We start from the raw sequence: 19678 nt of genomic DNA, 5'->3' as shown, positions 1-19678 counted from the left end.
CGGAGACTGACTGCGTTCCATTGGTCAAAACACCATAGCAACATAGTTCCACCTATGACAAGGGAGCAGCCAACAGTTTTCAAGGAGTGATGTGGAGCAGAAAGCTACATGGTGGAGGATTTGGGGGGTGGGGGGGAGTCTGGGGTCTAGTTTGGCCTGAGGCTCCAAAATCAAATTGGGATTCCAAAACACGTACAACCTGTTGTGTTGCTCCCTGCAAAGCCCTCTCCGTCTCCCCTGCAGCAGCAGATGCTTCTTTTTCAAGCGTTGTTTGGCTCTTTCTCACTACTCTCTTCCTGGTTAAATGAATTGTAAAAGGTACAATAGATGCCACACTGCCTTGCATAATGAATTTTCAAGCAAAAGAAATCCAATGTTTAAAAACAGAGGAAGACAAGACACATAACAAAGACCAAGTTACTTTGTATGCAGTAATGCTCATGTTGTAACATCCAAATCATACCTAAGACTTTCTTTCACACAACATGAGGACTGGACTCAAACCAAGCACTCACTTCCTGTTAAATCTCAGAAGAACAAATTAATACATGATTTTTCTTCATGTAGGAGTGTAAAAGTTTTGCAAGCACTTAAGTAGACACAGTTGGTAATTCAAACTCGATATTAAGTTAGAAAAAAAAATCAGAACACCAGATTATACTGTGAGAAAATATATGCACAGTTTATTGATAGATGCAAATAGGTGAGGAACACACAAAATAATTGAAATCCATAATGCATTAGTTGTGACCACGTGTTTTTTCTGCAACATTAGGAACATCAGTCGGGCTGAAACCTGGTGCAGGCTGTAAAAATCTTGACTTTATTAGGAAATTCTTTGTCGGAGATAATATTCCCATGAACTCGAAGCTTTCTCTGCAGCCTTCATGGGACACAGTAGGCAAAAATAAACAACTTGATAATCCACAAATGAAAAATAAACAGAGACATTCCAGTGACTACTACAGGATAACAAATTATTTCATAAATAGATGTTTAACTGCTGCTCTTATTAATGGCTTTTTAAGACCTGCTTGGGCTCATTTTCTACTATCATCTACAAATTGCTGTACAAAGTCGTTTCGGGAACATTCGGTGAAAGGCCAGTTTCACTAAGGACGAATGATCGGCATTATTTACATGTTGCTTCGGAGTCACTGTAACATACAAAGAACAAAAGGCACTGCGAAAACATGTCAAAACATTGAAATATAGACTAAAAGTAAGGAGAAACTGGTTATCCATTCAGTAGAAGATACGCTAACGTTGCCAATAGTTTAGTCAATCCAATTAATATTGAGTTGCATGGCTTATGAATAATTCATAATAAGTCTTTATTAGGCATTGCTGTCTAACAAAACGTATGCAACTAGTACAGCAGCATTCACTGAGGAACCGGCATTACTCTGTAACTTACTGTGGATTTGGTTAAAGAAAAGTTTGTATCGTTTACACAGTATACAGTACAGCACTATGTGCCCATGAAAAAATGGAAAAGGTGCAACAGTGTCAGTCTGCTAGTGACCTCATATCTTTTTTGTATTAAAAGTTAGCTGCACAGTTACTTAGAGACAACACAGCATTACTCTGCAAAGCTAGCTGACGTGATGAACTGTTAGCCTCTTCTTATCGAGTAAGATGTCTTTTATTTTAATAAATACTCACAATACAGTGTCAAACATGAAGCTTTGGTAAGTGTATTACAGGATTATGAATACTGTCCATATTGATCAAAAGTGATTCTAGTCGATAAGCGAATTTTTAGTCCATGTCTTACTGTTACAAGAATATTTAGAAACAGATGAATGTTAATGGGTAATGTCTTTGTCATGTTGACAGTCTGTAGCAGTTTTACAGGTAGAGAGTGGACGGTTAGGGTGATGCAGGCTCTTCAGCATGCAGCAGGAGCGCAAACAGGTGGGCAGGTTCACAGTGTCTCCCATCCATAGTGTCTAGACATTACCTTTGTTGTTGGTCTTCCTCATACACACATTAGTTCTAATCAACTCACACACATTTGAACTCTTAAGAGGCCCTCACTTCAGCGAGTAGAGCAGCTCGGCAGTATGGCAGAGAGACAGAGGGTGAGCCGAGGAAAAGTACTGACAGCACAGCCAGTCCTCCAGCTCTGCGTTCCTCTCGGGCTCCAAGGAGCGCTCTGCGAACTTCATCATCAGCAGGGCCCGTTTAACGTCCAGCCAGTTCAGGAGGCCCTCGTGTCGGGACCCATCAACAAAGCCGACTCCCTGTCCGTGCCTCTCCCGCTGCTGCTCCATCAGGTCCTTCCTGGGGCCCCAGAGCAGGCTCTGCAGGATGCGCTTCGCCTCCTGAATGTGGATGCGTTTGATAGGGTCAGGTTGGAGCAGGAGCTGCGCCAGCCTCTGGAGGCCGGCGGAGTAAAGGGACACAGAGGGGATGGGAGGCAGCTCCTCGCAGCGGTAATCTTGTTCCTTCAGAGCTGGGCTCACTTCGAATGGGTTGGCTTGGTGGAGGAGTTCATAGATCAAGATGCCTGTCTGGAACTCGTCAAATTTCCGGTACTGAGCAGCTGACACGATCTCAGGAGCCAATCTGGCGTGGTCGCGTTTAAAGCGAGGGTCCACGCTGGTGGAGGCGGCATCCTCAGAGGAGCGACGCTTGGCCTTAGCAAAGTTGCTGATGAGAAGCCGGGGAAGGTGTCGCTGACTGTCTACACCACCTGAACCGTTACTGGTGCAGTTTTCGGAGGTGCTCTGTGCGGAGAACTGGGAGTGCCTTCGGAGATGTGGCACCAGCAGCAGGTTCTCCAGGCAGATGTCCCGATGCGTGACCCCGTGCTCCTTCAAGTGCTCCAGGCCATGGCAGAGCTGCAGGAGGAGGAAGCACACACGGCGCTCATAGACTTCTGGCTGAGCTTTATGGAACGCCGCCCACTCCCGGACAAAGTCAGCCGCTGTCTGTCGAGGGATCTCGGGGGTGATGACCACCACTCGCTCTTGCTCCACCTGTTGGCCAGGCACAGACCCGGAGGGTTGAGGCAGCGAGGAAGCAGGTGTGCTGGGCAGAGAGACTTCGTCAGAAGGCAGCATGCTCTTGGGTACACAGGCGAGGAAGTGGCCACAGTCCTGCTGCAGGTTGAAGTGGGGGGGCATGCTCTGCTGCACTGACAGGCCGTACAGATGGCCCTGCTTCGCCTCCACGGATGGACTCTTGCAAATCTGGGGAGGTATAAACACAAAGATCAGTGGGGGGAAATGATGAAGAAAAGGAGATAAAAGGGCCAGAGTGGGGAGAGGCAAATTCCACAAACAGAGCAGGAAGGGAGCCGAGCCAAGACACACAAGGAAGGAATTGTTGTTAGTGAGGTTCCAAGGCTGATTCAGCTCCTGCTCTCATTCAAGTGAAATTAATGTCCTTCATGCAGCAAAGGCTTCTTCTTTTTTACAAAACTTTAGTACAGCCCCTCTTTGTCTGCAACTTCGCTAACATGCGGGGGGAAAATTCACACTGGTAATAATAATAGTCTAAAACAAACATACAAATGTTACAACTCTCCTTGTGTGATTGGGTCCGATTTATAAACTTAATCTCTGCTCGGTGATTAACTGGACTAAAACCAACTTTCATGGGGTTAAAGTTTCAGCCAGGAACACACATCTGAATATCCATCCATAGAGTTACACAAACACTTTCAGAGAGAAAGATTTTAATATGATTATTTGTGACCATACTTCATGGTGTGTTTTTGGTACCGAGTGTGTGACGGCCTTGACAACAGGGGGTTGTCTGATTGTAAATCCTGCCTGGAATGTAAAGATTAATTGGGCCTGGGGTTATTAAGCAAGAGTGTGGGCAGCCACATACTGTACAAACAGATGCTGCTTTGTGCTGCACTAATGACTTTAGGACAAAGGTCAGAGAGACTGGATCCACACCCTTCTTCCTGGTTGCTTACACTAGATGCCCTGAAGGTTCCCACTGTACTGGGGCTATCCCATCTGTAGCCTAAGAACAAACAAGACCACCGCCCAATTTTAATCTCCTCCTTCTATCCCCAAACTGTCAAATCCCTGCTTAAAAGATCAGTTTCAACAACAGCCGCAGTGGATTCCTTGCTCTCTTGACATCAAACTTTAAGTAGGGAGAATAAACACGATCTGTACATCACTAAAACACAAGCAACACTTGTTTACAATACTACCCTCATTGTCCTCTAACCGTGGAACACATTTTGAAGCCACCTCTGAAATTCAAAGATGAATTTATCACCATCAATTGGTAAATTCCCGTAAAACTCACTTCAACAGTTAGTCTGACGAAAAGGATATCAATTATAATCCCTAGTATTTCTCCAGACCTGTTCTGTGTGTTTTTTAGCAAAAGCCATCCATTTTCATTTACCCCGAAGATTTACATTTCTCTGTGGAACATTTATGTAAGAGCTAATTATTGACAGATTGTTTTGTAGCTCTAACAACATTATTTTACTTGATAGACTTTAAATAGACTAGTTTCTTGTTATTTTGACAAAGTAGTTGCTCCTGATGGCTACCTTCAGGGGTATTCCGAAATGAATCTTGTCGAAACATAACTTAAGGCATTCAGGAAATTAACAAGGTTATTCCTAAAACACACTTAACAGAGTCACAATATAAAATATAAGGCCTAGTATTTAGAGATTACCTTCACGGCGTATGAGTTGCTGGGGTCGGAGGCGCAGGCAGCAGAGTAGTACACAGCGTCTCCCGAGTTGCAGCTCGGCTTGTTGGAGGTGAGCCTGAACAGAGACCAGTTGCTCTCCTCAAACCTAAGTGGGTTTCTCTGGGAACGAGTAAAGTGATCCTCGCATTTCAGAGCCAAGCGCCGCAGAGACTCTGCATACAGGCCTCCCAGTTTGGAGTACACTCCCTCCCTACTGTCCATGTTACTCAGAAGGGTCTGTAGTTGCAGGCTGGAGCCCAGATTTGCCGCAGAGCCAGGTTCTGTGGCTGAAAAGGGCACGCTGAGTTGGGGAGAAGAGGAGCAGGTGATGCTGCTCCGGCAGTGGACGCCCAGACGCCCATGAGTTTTCAGTGGCTCATCCAGTGTCCGGGACCTCGAGGGTCGGCCTAGCGGGGTGTGGCAATGCTCCAGAGACTCGTTAGAAGAGAAGACGGGTCGCGGGTCTATCGGGCTGGAAGGTAAACTGCAGCGGGAGCTAATATCACCAGGGCGGCACACGTTGCTCTCTGAGCCAGTGAATGGGAGACGTGGGTAGGCTCGGACAAAGGGTCTTCCGTTTGCGCTATCTGGAGCGGACACGGTGCGGTTGACCATCTTTTTCTCTGGAAGTGGAGGTGGCGTGTTACTCAAGCTGTTCAAGAATGGTGGGTGAGGAGATCCTGGAGCTGAGGCCGCAGGACTTCTGGAGAATGGAGAGGAGCAAGACATCTGGGTAGCATCCCGAGAACCTGAGAAGAGAAAAATAATCCATATCAGCAGGTTTACTTAAAATAAGTTAGTCTTATTTCAGTCAGTATAGTGTATAGTTTATAAAAGGAAAGGTAAGTGTTAAAAGATATATTAATTGTTAAAGAAATAGTTATCTTATTTGCTTTCTTACTGATGATTAGATGAAATTAGTTATACCACTAACCTGTTTTTAAGAAAAGCACATAAATCAGTAAATATATAAAGTGTTCATTAGTGAGTGTTCTTTGGGCAGAGCCATGCTAGCTGTTAACCCTCTTCCTAGTGTTTGTGTTAGGCTAAGCTAAGCTAAGCTAAGCATCTGTAGCTTCATATTGAAGAGACATTAAAAAAACAAACATGCTTATTTCCCAAACTCTTCCTTAAATAGAATAAACACAGATACAGATAGATAGCAATGACTATAGGAGGCTTTTATTTTCACTGGATTTAAACAAATATCCTCTGCTTTTCAGCATCCTTGTGGTAATTTCCTGTAACCTCACAGTATTCAGACTCCGTACTCCTGGGTGACAGCTGTGAATTTGATTTATTTACTACACCCCGTCTGTCTCTGCCTGCTGCTCAGCCCTAGCACAAATACATACCTCGTTTCCTCAAAAGAGCTGGAAATTTCCAAAATCCTGGGTTCAAGCTGACACTCAGAACATCTTCCACTGAATTATGATCCATTTGTCAATTAAAGACCTAAAGTTGGAACTTCACATTACATTAGAGGAGACAGATACTGAGATAATTGTGCGGTGCAGTCTCCAATAACTGCTTTCGCAGAGGCGGAAGACTGTAAAGCAACCCAAAAAATACTCTGTAGGATGTAGCCAAGCCCTTTTTCCCTCGTTATCAGAGTCCATAATTATCTCTTCAAACAACATAGCTCAGGAAGTTACAGCAATTACAACCGTGGAGGATATGTGAAGGATGCCACTCATTCTGAGCCACGTTTTAGGTTTGATAATCGTAGAACTCCTAAACGTCTGTCTGTGACTTCACAAAAGAGGAAGAGATAAGCAGCTGTAAAAACCATCCAGCGCTCTGTTCCCTCTTTTTACTGTAGTTGCACAGTGATTCACTCTAGACAAAGTGCATCTTTATAGCAAACATGGTGGAATAGCGTGTGAGCAGCCAAACTAACACGTCAACTAAAGCCCATGTCTGTTAAAGAGGTGGAAAAAGCACCAGCTTGATCTATAAAATACTAAATATTTGATTTACCAGCTACTATATCCAACATATATGACCCCTGTGTTGCTATTGGAGGAAATGCACAACCGGTACCAAATATAATAATATGAGTGAGTGGGGCTCACCACTATCCGCATTCAGGTTGTCAGTGGAGGCCGTGGGTAGGCTGGCACTGCCCAGGCCCCGCAGAGAGGAAGTGGGGCTCTCAGCCGACCCTTGTTGGCTGCAGCGGTCCAGCTCCATGTTACTGCCACTCATCTTACTGCACACTCTGTAATGGAGAATATAACACAATGAATATGATACAAAACAGACATGCATTTAAACCAAATGTTGTGTCACATCATTACCCAACATTTTTTAAAGCCGGGTGTAGCGCCCCCCCGTTTTTCTGCTGAAAGAAATCTGACCATAAATGTGGAACAACTCTACTTCCCCTTGATGTTTTCCTATCAGCACTAAGTTCTTCTAATGAATCCATGCAAAACTGCACACGGCTTCATTTTAAATGACGCACAAGTAAATGTTAAGGTGTAGTTCCACTTCCTTGTTCAAGACCCACTTCTTGTTTTTGTCATGACTGTCATGGCATGCTATGATTCTATTGGCTCACATCATACACGGGTATCTGGACCCTTAAGTGAGACTAAGTTTCTATATTTTGCTACACATCAGACATGCGGTTGGTGGTGGCAAAGTCGAAAGGGAACTGGAAGGTCACCGGTTCAAGTCCCGGAAAGACCAAGTGCTACGAGGTGTCCCTGAGCAAGGCACTGTTCCCTACACTGCTCCCCCGGCGCTGTACATATGGCAGCCCACTGCTCCTAACACTAGGATGGGTCAAATGCAGAATGTAAATGTCCCCTCTGTGGGACGATTAAGGTCTTCTTCTTCCACAAGGTGCAATGTAATGTAATGGCGCATTGAATATTTCTACATTTCCTAAGATTCCCTCGACCTAAGTTTTTATAAAGAAGAAGTGACGCAAATATTACACATCGTAGTCTGTAAACAGGTCTTGAGTAATATTGCTTAATTTATAAAAACGGTTTGTACAAAGGTGTTTATTGCTCCAGAGAGAGCAGTGTGATCTAAAGACTGCAAACACGTATTAAATAAAAGAGCAAAAATATTGGGGGGGGGTGGTAATACAATTTAGCAAAATCTATCCACATGAGCTACCTGTTAGTACTACTAAAGCTGTGGTTAGCCTCTGGTTGCAGCAAGCAGCACCCTTTGTTTCATGTCCTTTCCCGTACCTCTCAACCTTGTTTCCTGTCATCTCTGTACTGCAGACTATAAATAAAACCATAAAAATATATTTTTTAAGAGGTACAGCAACAGAAACCCTCAGTATATTGAATCTAGTGTTGTGTCAATACTGATCCATCTATCTTTATTTGCAAACGATAGATTGTGTTCTTTCTTAAAGTTACATAACATTGCTTTATTTCTTTTTTCTTAAGAGAAAAGCATCTTTTATTCTTCTCGTTCGGTACGCCTGACTGTCATGATGGCGATGTATAATACCAATGAAAACTGTGCATGACCAGACTTCCTAATCAAGGTGACCAATTAAGGCTGAGTGACAGCCCTTCACTAGTCTCATTATACCCGCTAATGGCTGAGGGAAGCTGGGTCCCATCCCATCTCTTCATCTCTCTATCTTCCTCCATCGCAAAATGACTCCTCCATCCATTTATCCCCCCCCCCCCCCCCCCACCAACTTTAATTCAGCCGTAAATCAGCAGAACAAACAGATGGGGAGAAAAAGGAGAGGAGCGCAGGAGGAGACAAAGGGTTAGGTATTCTCTGTGGGCATTTAGCTCAAGGATCAGCTATCGTTTTACAGACAAAAGAACGGTGATGAAAGGAAGTGGAAATTCTCAGGCAGAGGAAAATGGTAATGGCTAAGGAATTATGAGTCCATGTGCAAGTCTCACTCTCGATCTCTCAGATTTGTTTCCAAAACATGAGATTTTCCTTGGTGGAGGAATGCCATTGCTCTCGTCCTGCGGGAGGATGTGCATGGATGAACGAGGCTTCGAGCAAGGGCATGCAACAAAGACCTTCACTTAGATTAGGGCTGTGTGGAAGAATTTACATACACTTAAATGGCCATTAAGGGTTCCAATATGTGATTATTTTCATTATGAATTAATCTAGGGATCATTTTCTTGATTGACTTAATAACAGCTGTCAGAAAAAACCCTTCTTCAAATGACTTGAGTCTGTAAATCTAAATGATTTTAAACCCAAATGTATTATATTTATTGAAATAGGCAAGGAGTTGATGTTAATAATATTCTGTTGACTACTTGACTTGTAGCTCTACAAATACTAATCTACAACCCGATCGACAGTGAATAAAAATGATTTTATTTTTATCTGAACTCCAAATTCCAAAATCATGTTGTCAGAACACAAAAAAAAGCATCAGTCGCTACAGTTGTATGCCTCAACTTGGAATGCTGGTTTTAGACTAAACATCTATTTATAAAAACATCTAAATTGCTAATTTCCTGTGAACAGATTGAATCATTTCCTTTGCTTGAACAAAGTCTACGTGAGACCTCATGATCTCCCGAGTAAACCTGCTGCAATCAGCCCGGCAACGAATACAACCCAGTTTAGAAATGTAAACAATCATGCCATCCTCACGCTGTGTGTGTGTGTGTGTGTGTGTGTGTGTGTGTGTGTGTGTGTGTGTGTGTGTGTGTGTGTGTGTGTGTGTGTGTGTGTGTGTGTGTGTGTGTGTGTGTGTGTGTGTGTGTGTGTGTGTGTGTGTGTGTGTGTGTGTGTGTGTGTGTGTTTGTTATTAATAAAGCTGTCTGAGAGGAGCTACGGGAGTTTTAAAAATGGATCGGCTAGAGTTAACAGCTAAGTGTAAAATGAGACCCAAACTATACTGCAGTGTTGTTGTTGATGATGATCAGGTTCTCATCACTGGTTTCACTCCCTGATTATTTTAATCCTTCTCCATTGTAGTTTAGAAAATGATGACCTATTAGTGTGTATCGCTTCATTTTTAGCCAGAAATGCAGGCTAGTTCAGAATGTACTGTGTAAGTGTTACCACTTCCTTTAAGAAGCCCAGAAGGTGGTTTGTAATGAAACGCACAGGAAATGATTGTATTTGTGGTGCTGTTTTATAAAACGAGGTAGATGTTCTTTAAATGCATAAACTCACAAAGGTTGGATCCTTATACAGTATGCCATGCATGTGTTTTTGTTATTATGCAACCTCTGTATGTTACAGCACCGTGCAGAGAAGAATGGCATGCATTGTCCCTTTCCCCATGATTGTGGGATAGTTACCATGGCTATATGGTCATATAAACCACGTCTTTGGAACAAAGATCTATCTATTAATGTTTGACACCGACCCCTGCCACTTCCGCAAACTACTCCAGCCTTGCCTTGTTATCTTCTTCTCTGACGGCTATCTCTTTCCCCATAGAAGCCACTTTCCTTTATTAGCCCTACAACACACTTTGTTCTGAATTAGTTTCACTTCTCATCCTCTTCACCTCAACAACTACTACCAACCAAATGCGCTAAAATAAAATAGATAAAATATAATCGATTCAGCAAAGGGCAAGACGAGATCAGAAGACGAGCAAACGGCAGGATGTGACTGAGGGGGGAAATAAAGTTAAAGCACAAATATGACAGCCTGCCACCATCTCATTCAAAGCGACCTCTCAATGTGACTACCGAGCGATTGAGGTGTGAGAATCCTGCTGAAAACCACTCAACTGCAGCCATTCTTCTTCAAAAACAAGAATATCACCACTAGTGTTATGATAATTTATAGAGTAAGATGCTATCAGGTGCCTACCTCATGCTGGACAGGCCAAGGTCCTTGTTGGGCTGGCGGGCACCAAATGCCCCTGGATCAGACTGGTGTCTCTCTAAAGCCTCGACATATGTAGTAACACAACCCTGGCTCCACACGAGTCATACGTGTATTTAAAGTCTCTCAGCAGGAAAAGAAACAGCACCCATTAGATGTGCAAAATATAAATGTAAGCACCCATATCTCATTTATAGAATCCCCTCATTGACCTGGTTGTTAACTTCGGACGGCAACAAGATGCTATCTGTTCTGCTGCACAGAAGGGATCAGGACGGCTCTGCGGAGGGAGGGGCGACGCATCTTGGAACGATAGTTTAGGGAGCAAAATTCAATTCAAACCCAACTCAGTGGACTTGAATCCACACAGCTGATCTATGAATTCCACTTCTACTGGTGGCAACCGACTGCCAGACTGGGACAGATTGGGGGTAGCCAGGGGCAACAATCTGTTCACTAGCGCCCCTCCTTTAATGCAACCTTCACTGACCGGTGTGACACGCCTTCCCTGTATAAGAGTACTTACACACACTCATGACATAGACACATGCACAAACACAAACGCCTGCTGGGCTGACCCACCACATGATGTAGGTTGACCTGTCGGTAGGAATAAATGAGGGGAACGGTTGTGTGATTACAGGCTCTGTGAAGCAGATTGTTCAAACCATCTGTGGCTTTTAAATGATTCAGCACATCAAATTGCTGCCTCACAGGCTGCTTGTACACACGTGTATTTCCATTGTGAATGTCAATTTTTTGACAATTTTGAAGCTGTGGTGGAGAGGAGGACCCTGAACAAACTGTTGTCAATCATGGATAACCCCACCCACCCTCTCCACCTGTAGCTGGAAAGACAGCAGAGCTCCTTCAACAGGCTGCTTCCACTCATTTAACTATTATATATATATTATATCCTGCGTTATATTTTGTTAACTCCAATAGTGTTAACTTGTCTGAGAGTTTATAGATTATTTATCTTCATAGTCAATTGTAAATATATATTTTCTCTAATGCCAGTTTATTTTATTTCTATTTCTTCTTTGAGATGTCTACACTGTTTATTTCTTCTTTTTATTTCTAATTATTTTCAATGCCTTGTATTGTATTATGCTGCTGCAACACAAAAAAATCCCAGTTTGGGATTAATAAAGTAATTCTTATCTTATCTTATGTCCCCATTCCTGCCACACACACTTCTTTCTTTTCGTCAATAATACATCTTTTCATGAAGATTTAGATTTGGATTCCCTGCCGCACATTCCCACACTTGTTGATTGAATACACTCAACCCGCCAATAGACTGGGAAAGCCACAACTGTCACGGGCTCGAAGCGTTCCCACATGTGTCTGAACAAGGTGTATTTTTATCAGCGCAGAATGTTGGCAATGTCATAACAGGAGAGATGGGCCCTTACTAGAATTACCACAAACATAAGGGCCCTTGAAATGTGATCAGCAATCTGTGTTTTTGACAGTAAAAGACTCCCACTTAGTTTTTGCTGACACAAGCAGCTCAAGAAGGCACAACATCTGTTTGCCTTGAGGAAGTCACAGTGTGTTTACACCCCACTGTGGCATGTCAGACAAAGCAAAGTTTATTTTGGGGAGATTTGATGTTCTAATAACTGCAACACAAGGCCTCTTCTCTGTTTCTGCTTTGGTGTAGCTGACTCAGACAGCGGAGTGTGTTGTTAGCTGCATGCAGACTCAGAGTAAAGGAAATGTTACTGCGAATAAATCCTAGGAGCACTGAGCACAGTGGGTCAACATAGAGACAAAAATATTGGGACACTCTAGTATATGGGGGATGTTTTTGTGGGGTTGGCCTTGTCCCTTAGTTCCAGTGAAGGGGATTCTTAATGCTTAATCTTACCAAGTCATTGTGGACAATTCAAAGCTTTGGAAGGCACTTTCCTATTCCAACATGACCTTTGAAATGAACTACAACAGAGATTGCGAGCCAGGCCCTCTCGTCCAACATCTCGTCTGACCTCAGAAATGCTCTTCTGGATGAATTGGCAAAAATCCCACAGACACACTCAGAAATCGTGAAGAAAGCCTTCTCAGAAGAGTGGAAGCTGTTACAGCTACGAAGGGGGGGGGGACCACTTCATATTAACGCCTAAGAATTTGGCCTTTGGGTGTAATGTGTAGGTGTCCCAATACTTTTGTCTATATAGTGTAGTTTCACAAGGCTTGAATAAAGGTGAAAATGTATAATCCTACAAATCCCGGAAGTGATGGAATTAGAGACTGTTTCTAAGCCTCCACAATAACCAGCACATGTAAACATCAAGAACTAAAAGCTCTTGCTAACATAGTTGTATTCATTTCATAAACAACACTATGACTAAGCATCAACAATCCTTTTTTCCGTGACTCAGACAACTTCCTTAAACACTGAATTGTAGTTTGAATAATTAAACCTGTACTAAAACCTCTGTTTAGATTTTGTAAGGCCTGGGTTTTCTTTTCTTTTACAGTTCTGTCTATTGTGCTTTAGCCAAAACAAACTCACAGCAACTTGACACAGCAGGGGACTATTTAACAGACCCATTTTGTGTGTTAATTAGAATTGAAAAAGTCACATTACTAGCATGAATGGAACAAGGCATGCATTGAGGAATATCCCGGGACAGTAGAATGATCACAAGCAGCAGAATGGAGGCTGATTCAAGGCTGAATAATGATGCAATGAAAGGAGAGGGCACAGTGAGATGCATGTGGACAGTCACAGGCAATATAGCATAGCTTATGATACGTAAGCAGCACAAACACAATATCCTGTATATATACTGTGGCCATCTGATGGCAAAACCCATCTGCATTTAGACTAAGTGCATTTTGTGCTAAATTATGGAATAATAAAACCATGTGCCTTGACTGAATTAAAGTCCCAATAGTTTTCATGAAGTCACAGGTAGGAGCACGCAAAGATGTGCTATAATGGGCATTTCAAGTTTGATAAATGCATAGCATTCCTCTCACAGCAAGTGTTTCCAGTACTAATGTGAAATTAAACCTCTATTGAGTTTTCTTTACCGTAGCTGCCTTTTCGTATAATTATGTTTATAGTGCTTTGCCCTTTTTTAGCGTGAAGAGTATTAAGAGACATTATTTAAAAATCCTTGTATGAAACGCTGAATCGTTTTAGCTTCATTGGACAAAGTTTAAAAATAATTTGGCATTAAAAACATTTGATTAAAAAGCGCTTAATCATCCGAGTCTCTTATCTTATCTCTTCTCTCTTTAACTCCAACTTGTAATGACCGTTTTGTCATTTCTATTGACATGTTACTGCCGACATGATATCTGAAAAAGATGAATTAATAATGATAATAATCTCATATACTTCCCTGCTATGTATCAAATACAGTCCTACCCAGATACAGAACAAGTGCTCTGTCCTTTTTGAGGGTTGATAATTGAACGGTAAACAGCCAAACAAAAGGTATTTGTTGTTCTTACCTGTGCAGTTTCTTAGGTGGGGGAGGAGGTGGATTGGGCTCATGGTTGGCAGATCCCCTCGCTGCTGCCAGCAGCTCTGATGAGCCGCCATGAAACAGTTGCTTGGACGGCATGCTCCCGTTATGCTTGCCCTCCTCCTCTGTACCGGTGCCCTCAGTCTCCCCCTGACAGGCACCATTGTCGGGGGCAGCCGGGGGGGCCGTGCCTGGCTCTGTCACCGAGGGGGGGCTGCTGTGGGCCTTGCAGTCCCTGGCCTCCTTCCAGACATCGGCACCATTGACCAGGCCCGTCACCCGAGATGCTGTCCCTGGGTTAGCGGCCAACTTCTTCTTCTCTCCCTCCTTCCGCTCTCGCTCATCCTCCTCCTCTTCCTCCTCGATGCGGCAGTTCCAGCCAGAGCTCTGGTGGTGGGGCTTGTGCCAGCGTTCGGATGATGCTGAACTGTGGTTCTCTGTGTGGACCTTGAAGTGGCCCTCTCTAGCAGAAACTAGGAAAAGCATGGGGAGTTCAGGGAGAGGGACTGGAGAAGAGAAGGATGGCGAGAGGCTGGAGGCGCCTAGTTTTGGGGAACGGCTGGTCCTTTTCGGGGGAATGGGTGGGCTGGACTGAGGCTTGGGGTGGAGTGTTGGGGTAAGGCTGGCTTCTGTGAGCAAAGAAGGTGAGCTGTGGCTGGGGCTGGGCCAGCGAAAGGCCGGGCTAGTGGGGTCTTTGCGTGCTGTGGGGCTGAAGTGGCATTGGGTGCTAATGGCTGAATCTGGACTGCTCAGGAAGAATGTCCTGTGGTTCTCCTTTGTGTGAGTAGCCATTACAGTGATGGTGGCCCGCTGACTCTCTCCTGAATAATCAGAGCCCGGGGATAAGTTCTTAGTCTGGTTTGGGGACACGGGATTGGATTGAACCCCATTTTCTTGTGGCCTGCGCTTTTTCTTGGTGCTCTCAGCATAAATGGGTTCTGAGTCTGTTTGTCCATTGGGAGAGTTGGGAGCCGACTGTGAGCCTCCCATCGCATGTGGGCTTTGGGGGCTCCCTGACCGAACTGAATCTGTACTACTTCGATAGGAAGAAGAGGAGTCCGACAGGCTGGTTTGTCCAGAAAGGGCTGGATGAGAGTGGAGGGATAGTGGGGGGTTATGGCAAATGGTGTCCACACTTAAGGCTTTGGTGAGGAAAGGGGTAGAAGTGCTTGATATTTTAGCAGTAACAGAAGCAGTACTATCACTACTGTTGCTATGACCCCTGGGAGGACTGGTAGGGACAATATCCACAGAAAAAGGTATCTCCACAGATGCCTGATCAGTGTCCTGAAGATTTGCTCTGGTAGTCACACTAATGCCATTATAAGTGCTCTTGGTTCTAGTGGTGGTTGTATTCTGCTGTCTACAGGTGTCTCCATTACCATTTCTCAAACTCGGAGAACCTCTACCCTCTTCCTGGGTGACAAAGATATTGCTGATGATCATAGAGTCTTTAGGCAGGTGACTGGGGGATAAAGAAGACAGGGAAATGCAGTTGTTGTAGTCCTTCTTTGTTTCAGGACTCTGCAGAACTGCATCCCTATGGGCCTTGTTGCAGCCGTTACTATCAATGTAGAGAGACGACAGGTCCAAAAGCTTCTTCAGGCCTAAACGCTCGACTGGGCTCTTTGTGTTCTCCTGAAACATAAACATGCATTAAAGAACAGATGCATCATTCAGGGCAGGGATAAAATACTTTAAGATGAAGAGAGGATTACCTGCTCTATGTTCATGTTGACATCAATCATAGACTCGTTGGTGTCAAGGCTCATCATAGTTGGTTTGACAGCGATGGTTGGCTTGCTGTAGGGTGAAGGCGACGTTACTCCAGGGTCTTCATCGCCTCCCAGGATGCTCTTGAAACAAGCAGCTGTCACACTGCCATCCAGGCCTCCGACAGTCTTGTGGTGCGCACTCAGCGGGTGGAAGCAGTTCTTACAAGAGCCGGGTTTCCACACGTGTTCAGCAAAGTCGCTGCACGCTGACATCTTTGGTTTGCTAAATCAGGTTCGTCAGAAGTGGCTGTTGAGTGATGAGGCAGATACCGGATGAAGCGTCATGGCTGGCCGACAGAAGGTGGCAATGTCACAAGATGTTGATCACAAGGCAGAATGTGGAGGACAGAGAAGAATGGGAAACATTGTTATTAGAATGAAGCCAGTAAGTCTTTGTAATTATTTTTTGGACCATGGGTTGTATCATCATCACAATCCCATGTGTCTTTGTGACCAAGTTAAGCTGTTTGAATATATAGGAACTGTCTAACAATCAGATTCATTTGAAGGACCGGTATCGGAGAGAAAAGTAATACCAGTGTTTTACACCTGAGACATATTATTTCTGAATCTAGAAGTCTGAAATTTCAACAGAGAAAGAGAGTTTGTTATTTTCTGTTAATATAGTGATGAGTGAGTCCGGGCTGTCAAGTGTCTCAGAGCTCATAGCGGACCTCCGCTCGGATTCAAGTGTCATCCGTGTGAGTAATTTAAGAAGACCTGATGTGTGCTGTGCCGCTTGTTCCCATGGCTTCCTAAATTAGAGGGTATGTGGTTTCTGTTCAACCAAAGGGTCTGTCGGTGAAAGCCCAGTGACATAAAAGCCCCCCCCTGAGTCCTCTACAGCCCCCGAAATGCTACAAGAAGACGGAGGAGCCTCAAGCATCCCAGAGGTCGGAATGTCAGGAATGTCTAAAGGCGCAAGTCTCACCAGGGTGAATCTCCCACCAACGACAACCTCCCATCCCCCTTCCACACACACCAACAACACCAAACATGTGTGTCCTCCTCCTCTCACAAACAAACAGACCCACACACACACCTCCTTCCTCTCCCTCTCCTGTGTGTCCTGTTTAAATGGGCTGACAGTGAGAAGATCAACACCATTTCCGAGAGATCATTTGTCTCCTTGCATCTGGGTGTCCCTCTTTATGTTCTTTACACAGCCTTAATTGCCTCTCAACAAGGTGCTGCTGTGACACACAGGGCAACATTAGCCCACTATCTGGACTCATTATCATAAAAAACATGAGAAAGCAGGAGGTGGAAAATGTACTCTCCTAAGACAAATAAAAGAGGCCTATATATGCAATCTGATAACCTAACTTTGACTTATAGGAGGCTACTATTGCATTGACTTTAACACGAGAACAGAAAGATGAATGTTTTTCCTTAAGACTCATTGCTCTAGTATTAGAACCTTTCAATCTACTAATCTGTAGGAATTAAGTGTTTCCTGTTGGAGAAGATAATACACGTTTGCATTTTTCTTTGTTCTGTCTGACTCAGTTCAAGCAGGAAAGCACCCACTATTTCACTGTTTGTTTAACCGTTCCTCCAACAACAGAGGAAACGGAGCCTTGCCTAAAATCTTATGGCATTGTGCATGAGTCACATGAAGTGATGACTGATCATTGGGCACTCAAGAACATGTCTAGGGGGTTAATGGGACGGTCAGGCAATAACGAAGCATTCACAGACCGAACATTATCATGGTGTATTTAATACGTCAGGATTAAACTAACACGAGCCATTTAGTCTTTGTTGTTCCACTTTCTCTGCAGGGGACCCAAGAAAACACCACGAGTTGACATGAGGGAATTCAATCTGAATTGGAATTTGAGATGGTAAACATTTTCTGTACTCCCAGAGAAAACAGAGAGCCATCTCCACCTGAAGTTATTCTACCTCTTGTTTACATGTTCATCCCGACTTGTTTGAACAGAAATAGACCCCGCTGTCTACATTTCCCACACCTTCTCAAGCTCAAGGTCCAATATTTCTCACTTCCTCTTGTAAAAACACACACAGGGCATAACCGCAAGAAATGCAGCCACATGACAGAATTCAAGGCCTGCCTTCAATCAAAACAAAACACAGACTATGAAAAATGTCTCATGAACATGTTAGCAGTCAGACTCTGGAAAAAAACAAGACGAATGGAAGGAAAAATGACTTGGGGTTGGAAGTCAGTCTGGTGTGAAATTCCTAATTTTTGGCAAGACATCATGAGCCTTGAAGTCACTAAGCATGTCCCCATGACCTCTGTACATCATTCAAAGTGGCCTGGCCACTAGATGTCTCAAAAAATCACACTTGATCTGCTTGTGAAATTAAAACCCACTACCCTAATGTGTGGGAGTCTGAACATTATACCCTTAGACTAAAAGCCAAATTGTCAGTTTCCCTTGAGATCACAAAACTAGGCATTTGCTTTGAGGTAACAAGTTGTAATGCATAGAGGTTGAGGAATGCAGCCAGGGTGCAATGTTAGACTGGATGGCAACAGTTTAAATAGCCCAGAGATATGGTGAGCAAGAGGAGTATAATTAAGGTAAAGGTTAGAGGGCTTATCAACACTCAACAGCTGGTAAAACTGCACTTTGTCTGAATCCTTGCAGGACACATTTGACCCCCCCTAAACACAACAGCACAAACAGCATTGGGAACATACCTACTGAAGTACAGGTCACCTGATGGTTATTGTTCTTGGGTAACAATTCATGGTGCTATCCGTTTTTTAAAAAAAAAACTGAATTACTGTGCCATGGCAGAAAAAAGCCTATACACTTAAATGAATGAAACCTACAGAATGAAAGAGTCCAGCCATTTATAAACTGAATAATTAGACAACCTATAGTCCATGTTATGGTCCGATAACCAGGTCAGCGTGTAGTCACCCACTTTGAATACAAATGCTTTCATGAGCAACATTTGTCACGCTTGCCTCACTCACAGCCCATTCATTCATAGGGGCACACAACCTGTTTTTCAATACTCAGAAGGGATTTCCGCCAAAACTTGTAAACTTCTGACAAAATATCTCACAACTTCCACCAGTGATTTATATTTTTGGTAGCATGTTTAGTTAATACACATTTAGCATAACATACACATCCCATGTGTTTAGCCTTAAGCCTCCTTATTTTAGATTTGATATGAAGATTTGGCTAAACACTTGTCTCGCCTGTAACCAAGTCTGATTTAGAAAACGTTATTGTCTCATATAAATAATTTATGTCTGCGAACCTGAGGGATAACGCAAGAAAAATAACAACGCTGTTTTATTTACCTGTATTCATTCAACACATACTTGGTAAACGTAACTATGGCTTAACATATATCGCAAAACCAACCTATCTGAAGAGAAACAGAAAAGCTACCATGTAAGCATGCTAAAGTAGCCAAGGTTATCTCGTGCCTATTGACTGGCTGCTTACCTGCTCGGACTTTTTCTTCCCTGGCAACACAAAAGCCCTCCAAAAAAATGACAAAAATAACTCAACAACACAACTGTGTCGTATCTGCTCTTCTATTTCCCGCAGGTACCCGCCTGTCTTCAGGTATCCCACATACGACAGGTCAATAACCCAGGAGACTGTTCGGCTTGCTGCAGGCGGCTCTCGGTTCTCGCTGCTGCTGTTGCACTGTGCAGAGGTGGAGTGTCGAGGCGGAGCAGGAGTCCTCTGCAGCAGCGTGGAGAGAGCACAAGGAGGTGGGAGGAGCTCAACACCAACCATGCAGTCTGGCCAGTGGGCACTCTCACAGATTTTCATTATGGCTTTTGTTCTAATAGCTGTCAATATTATTAGTTTTATATCAGCCAGCTTTCATTTCATTTTAAAAATTACACGACTGTTACAGCTCAAAGCAAAGGATGCAAGGTCTCATAAAAGCAAATCCTTTTTTGGTTAAAGCCCCACTGCTGTGCAG

At 43.7% G+C, this 19678-nt stretch overlaps 1 protein-coding gene across 1 annotated transcript; it reads right to left on the bottom strand.

The window, feature by feature from the left end:
* Positions 1 to 655: 655 nt before the first annotated feature.
* LOC134868489 (inactive tyrosine-protein kinase PRAG1) lies at positions 656 to 19400 on the bottom strand. The gene is made up of 6 exons (XM_063889668.1): positions 19186 to 19400; positions 15689 to 16032; positions 13957 to 15608; positions 6756 to 6901; positions 4663 to 5429; positions 656 to 3197 (listed from the first exon to the last, which is right to left on the bottom strand). The coding sequence occupies exons 2-6, from the start codon at positions 15956 to 15958 to the stop codon at positions 2037 to 2039; spliced, it is 3996 nt and encodes a 1331-aa protein (XP_063745738.1). The 5' UTR covers positions 15959 to 16032; positions 19186 to 19400; the 3' UTR covers positions 656 to 2036.
* Positions 19401 to 19678: the final 278 nt, after the last annotated feature.

The sequence above is a fragment of the Eleginops maclovinus genome, chromosome 8 (assembly GCF_036324505.1).
Source record: "Eleginops maclovinus isolate JMC-PN-2008 ecotype Puerto Natales chromosome 8, JC_Emac_rtc_rv5, whole genome shotgun sequence".
NCBI classification, from domain to species: Eukaryota; Metazoa; Chordata; class Actinopteri; order Perciformes; family Eleginopidae; genus Eleginops; species Eleginops maclovinus.
The sequence above is the reverse complement of the archived record's forward strand: the minus strand, read 5'-3'. Positions and strand labels throughout refer to the sequence as shown.

Coding starts and splice junctions, on each gene's coding strand:
- LOC134868489 (XM_063889668.1), bottom strand. CDS start 15,958: ATGTCAGCGTGCAGCGACTTTGCTGAACACGTGTGGAAACCCGGCTCT. Junction 5,430..6,755: donor CAACCTGAATGCGGATAGTG/GTGAGCCCCACT, acceptor TTCTCTTCTCAG/GTTCTCGGGATGCTACCCAG. Junction 3,198..4,662: donor GCAACTCATACGCCGTGAAG/GTAATCTCTAAA, acceptor ATACCTCCCCAG/ATTTGCAAGAGTCCATCCGT.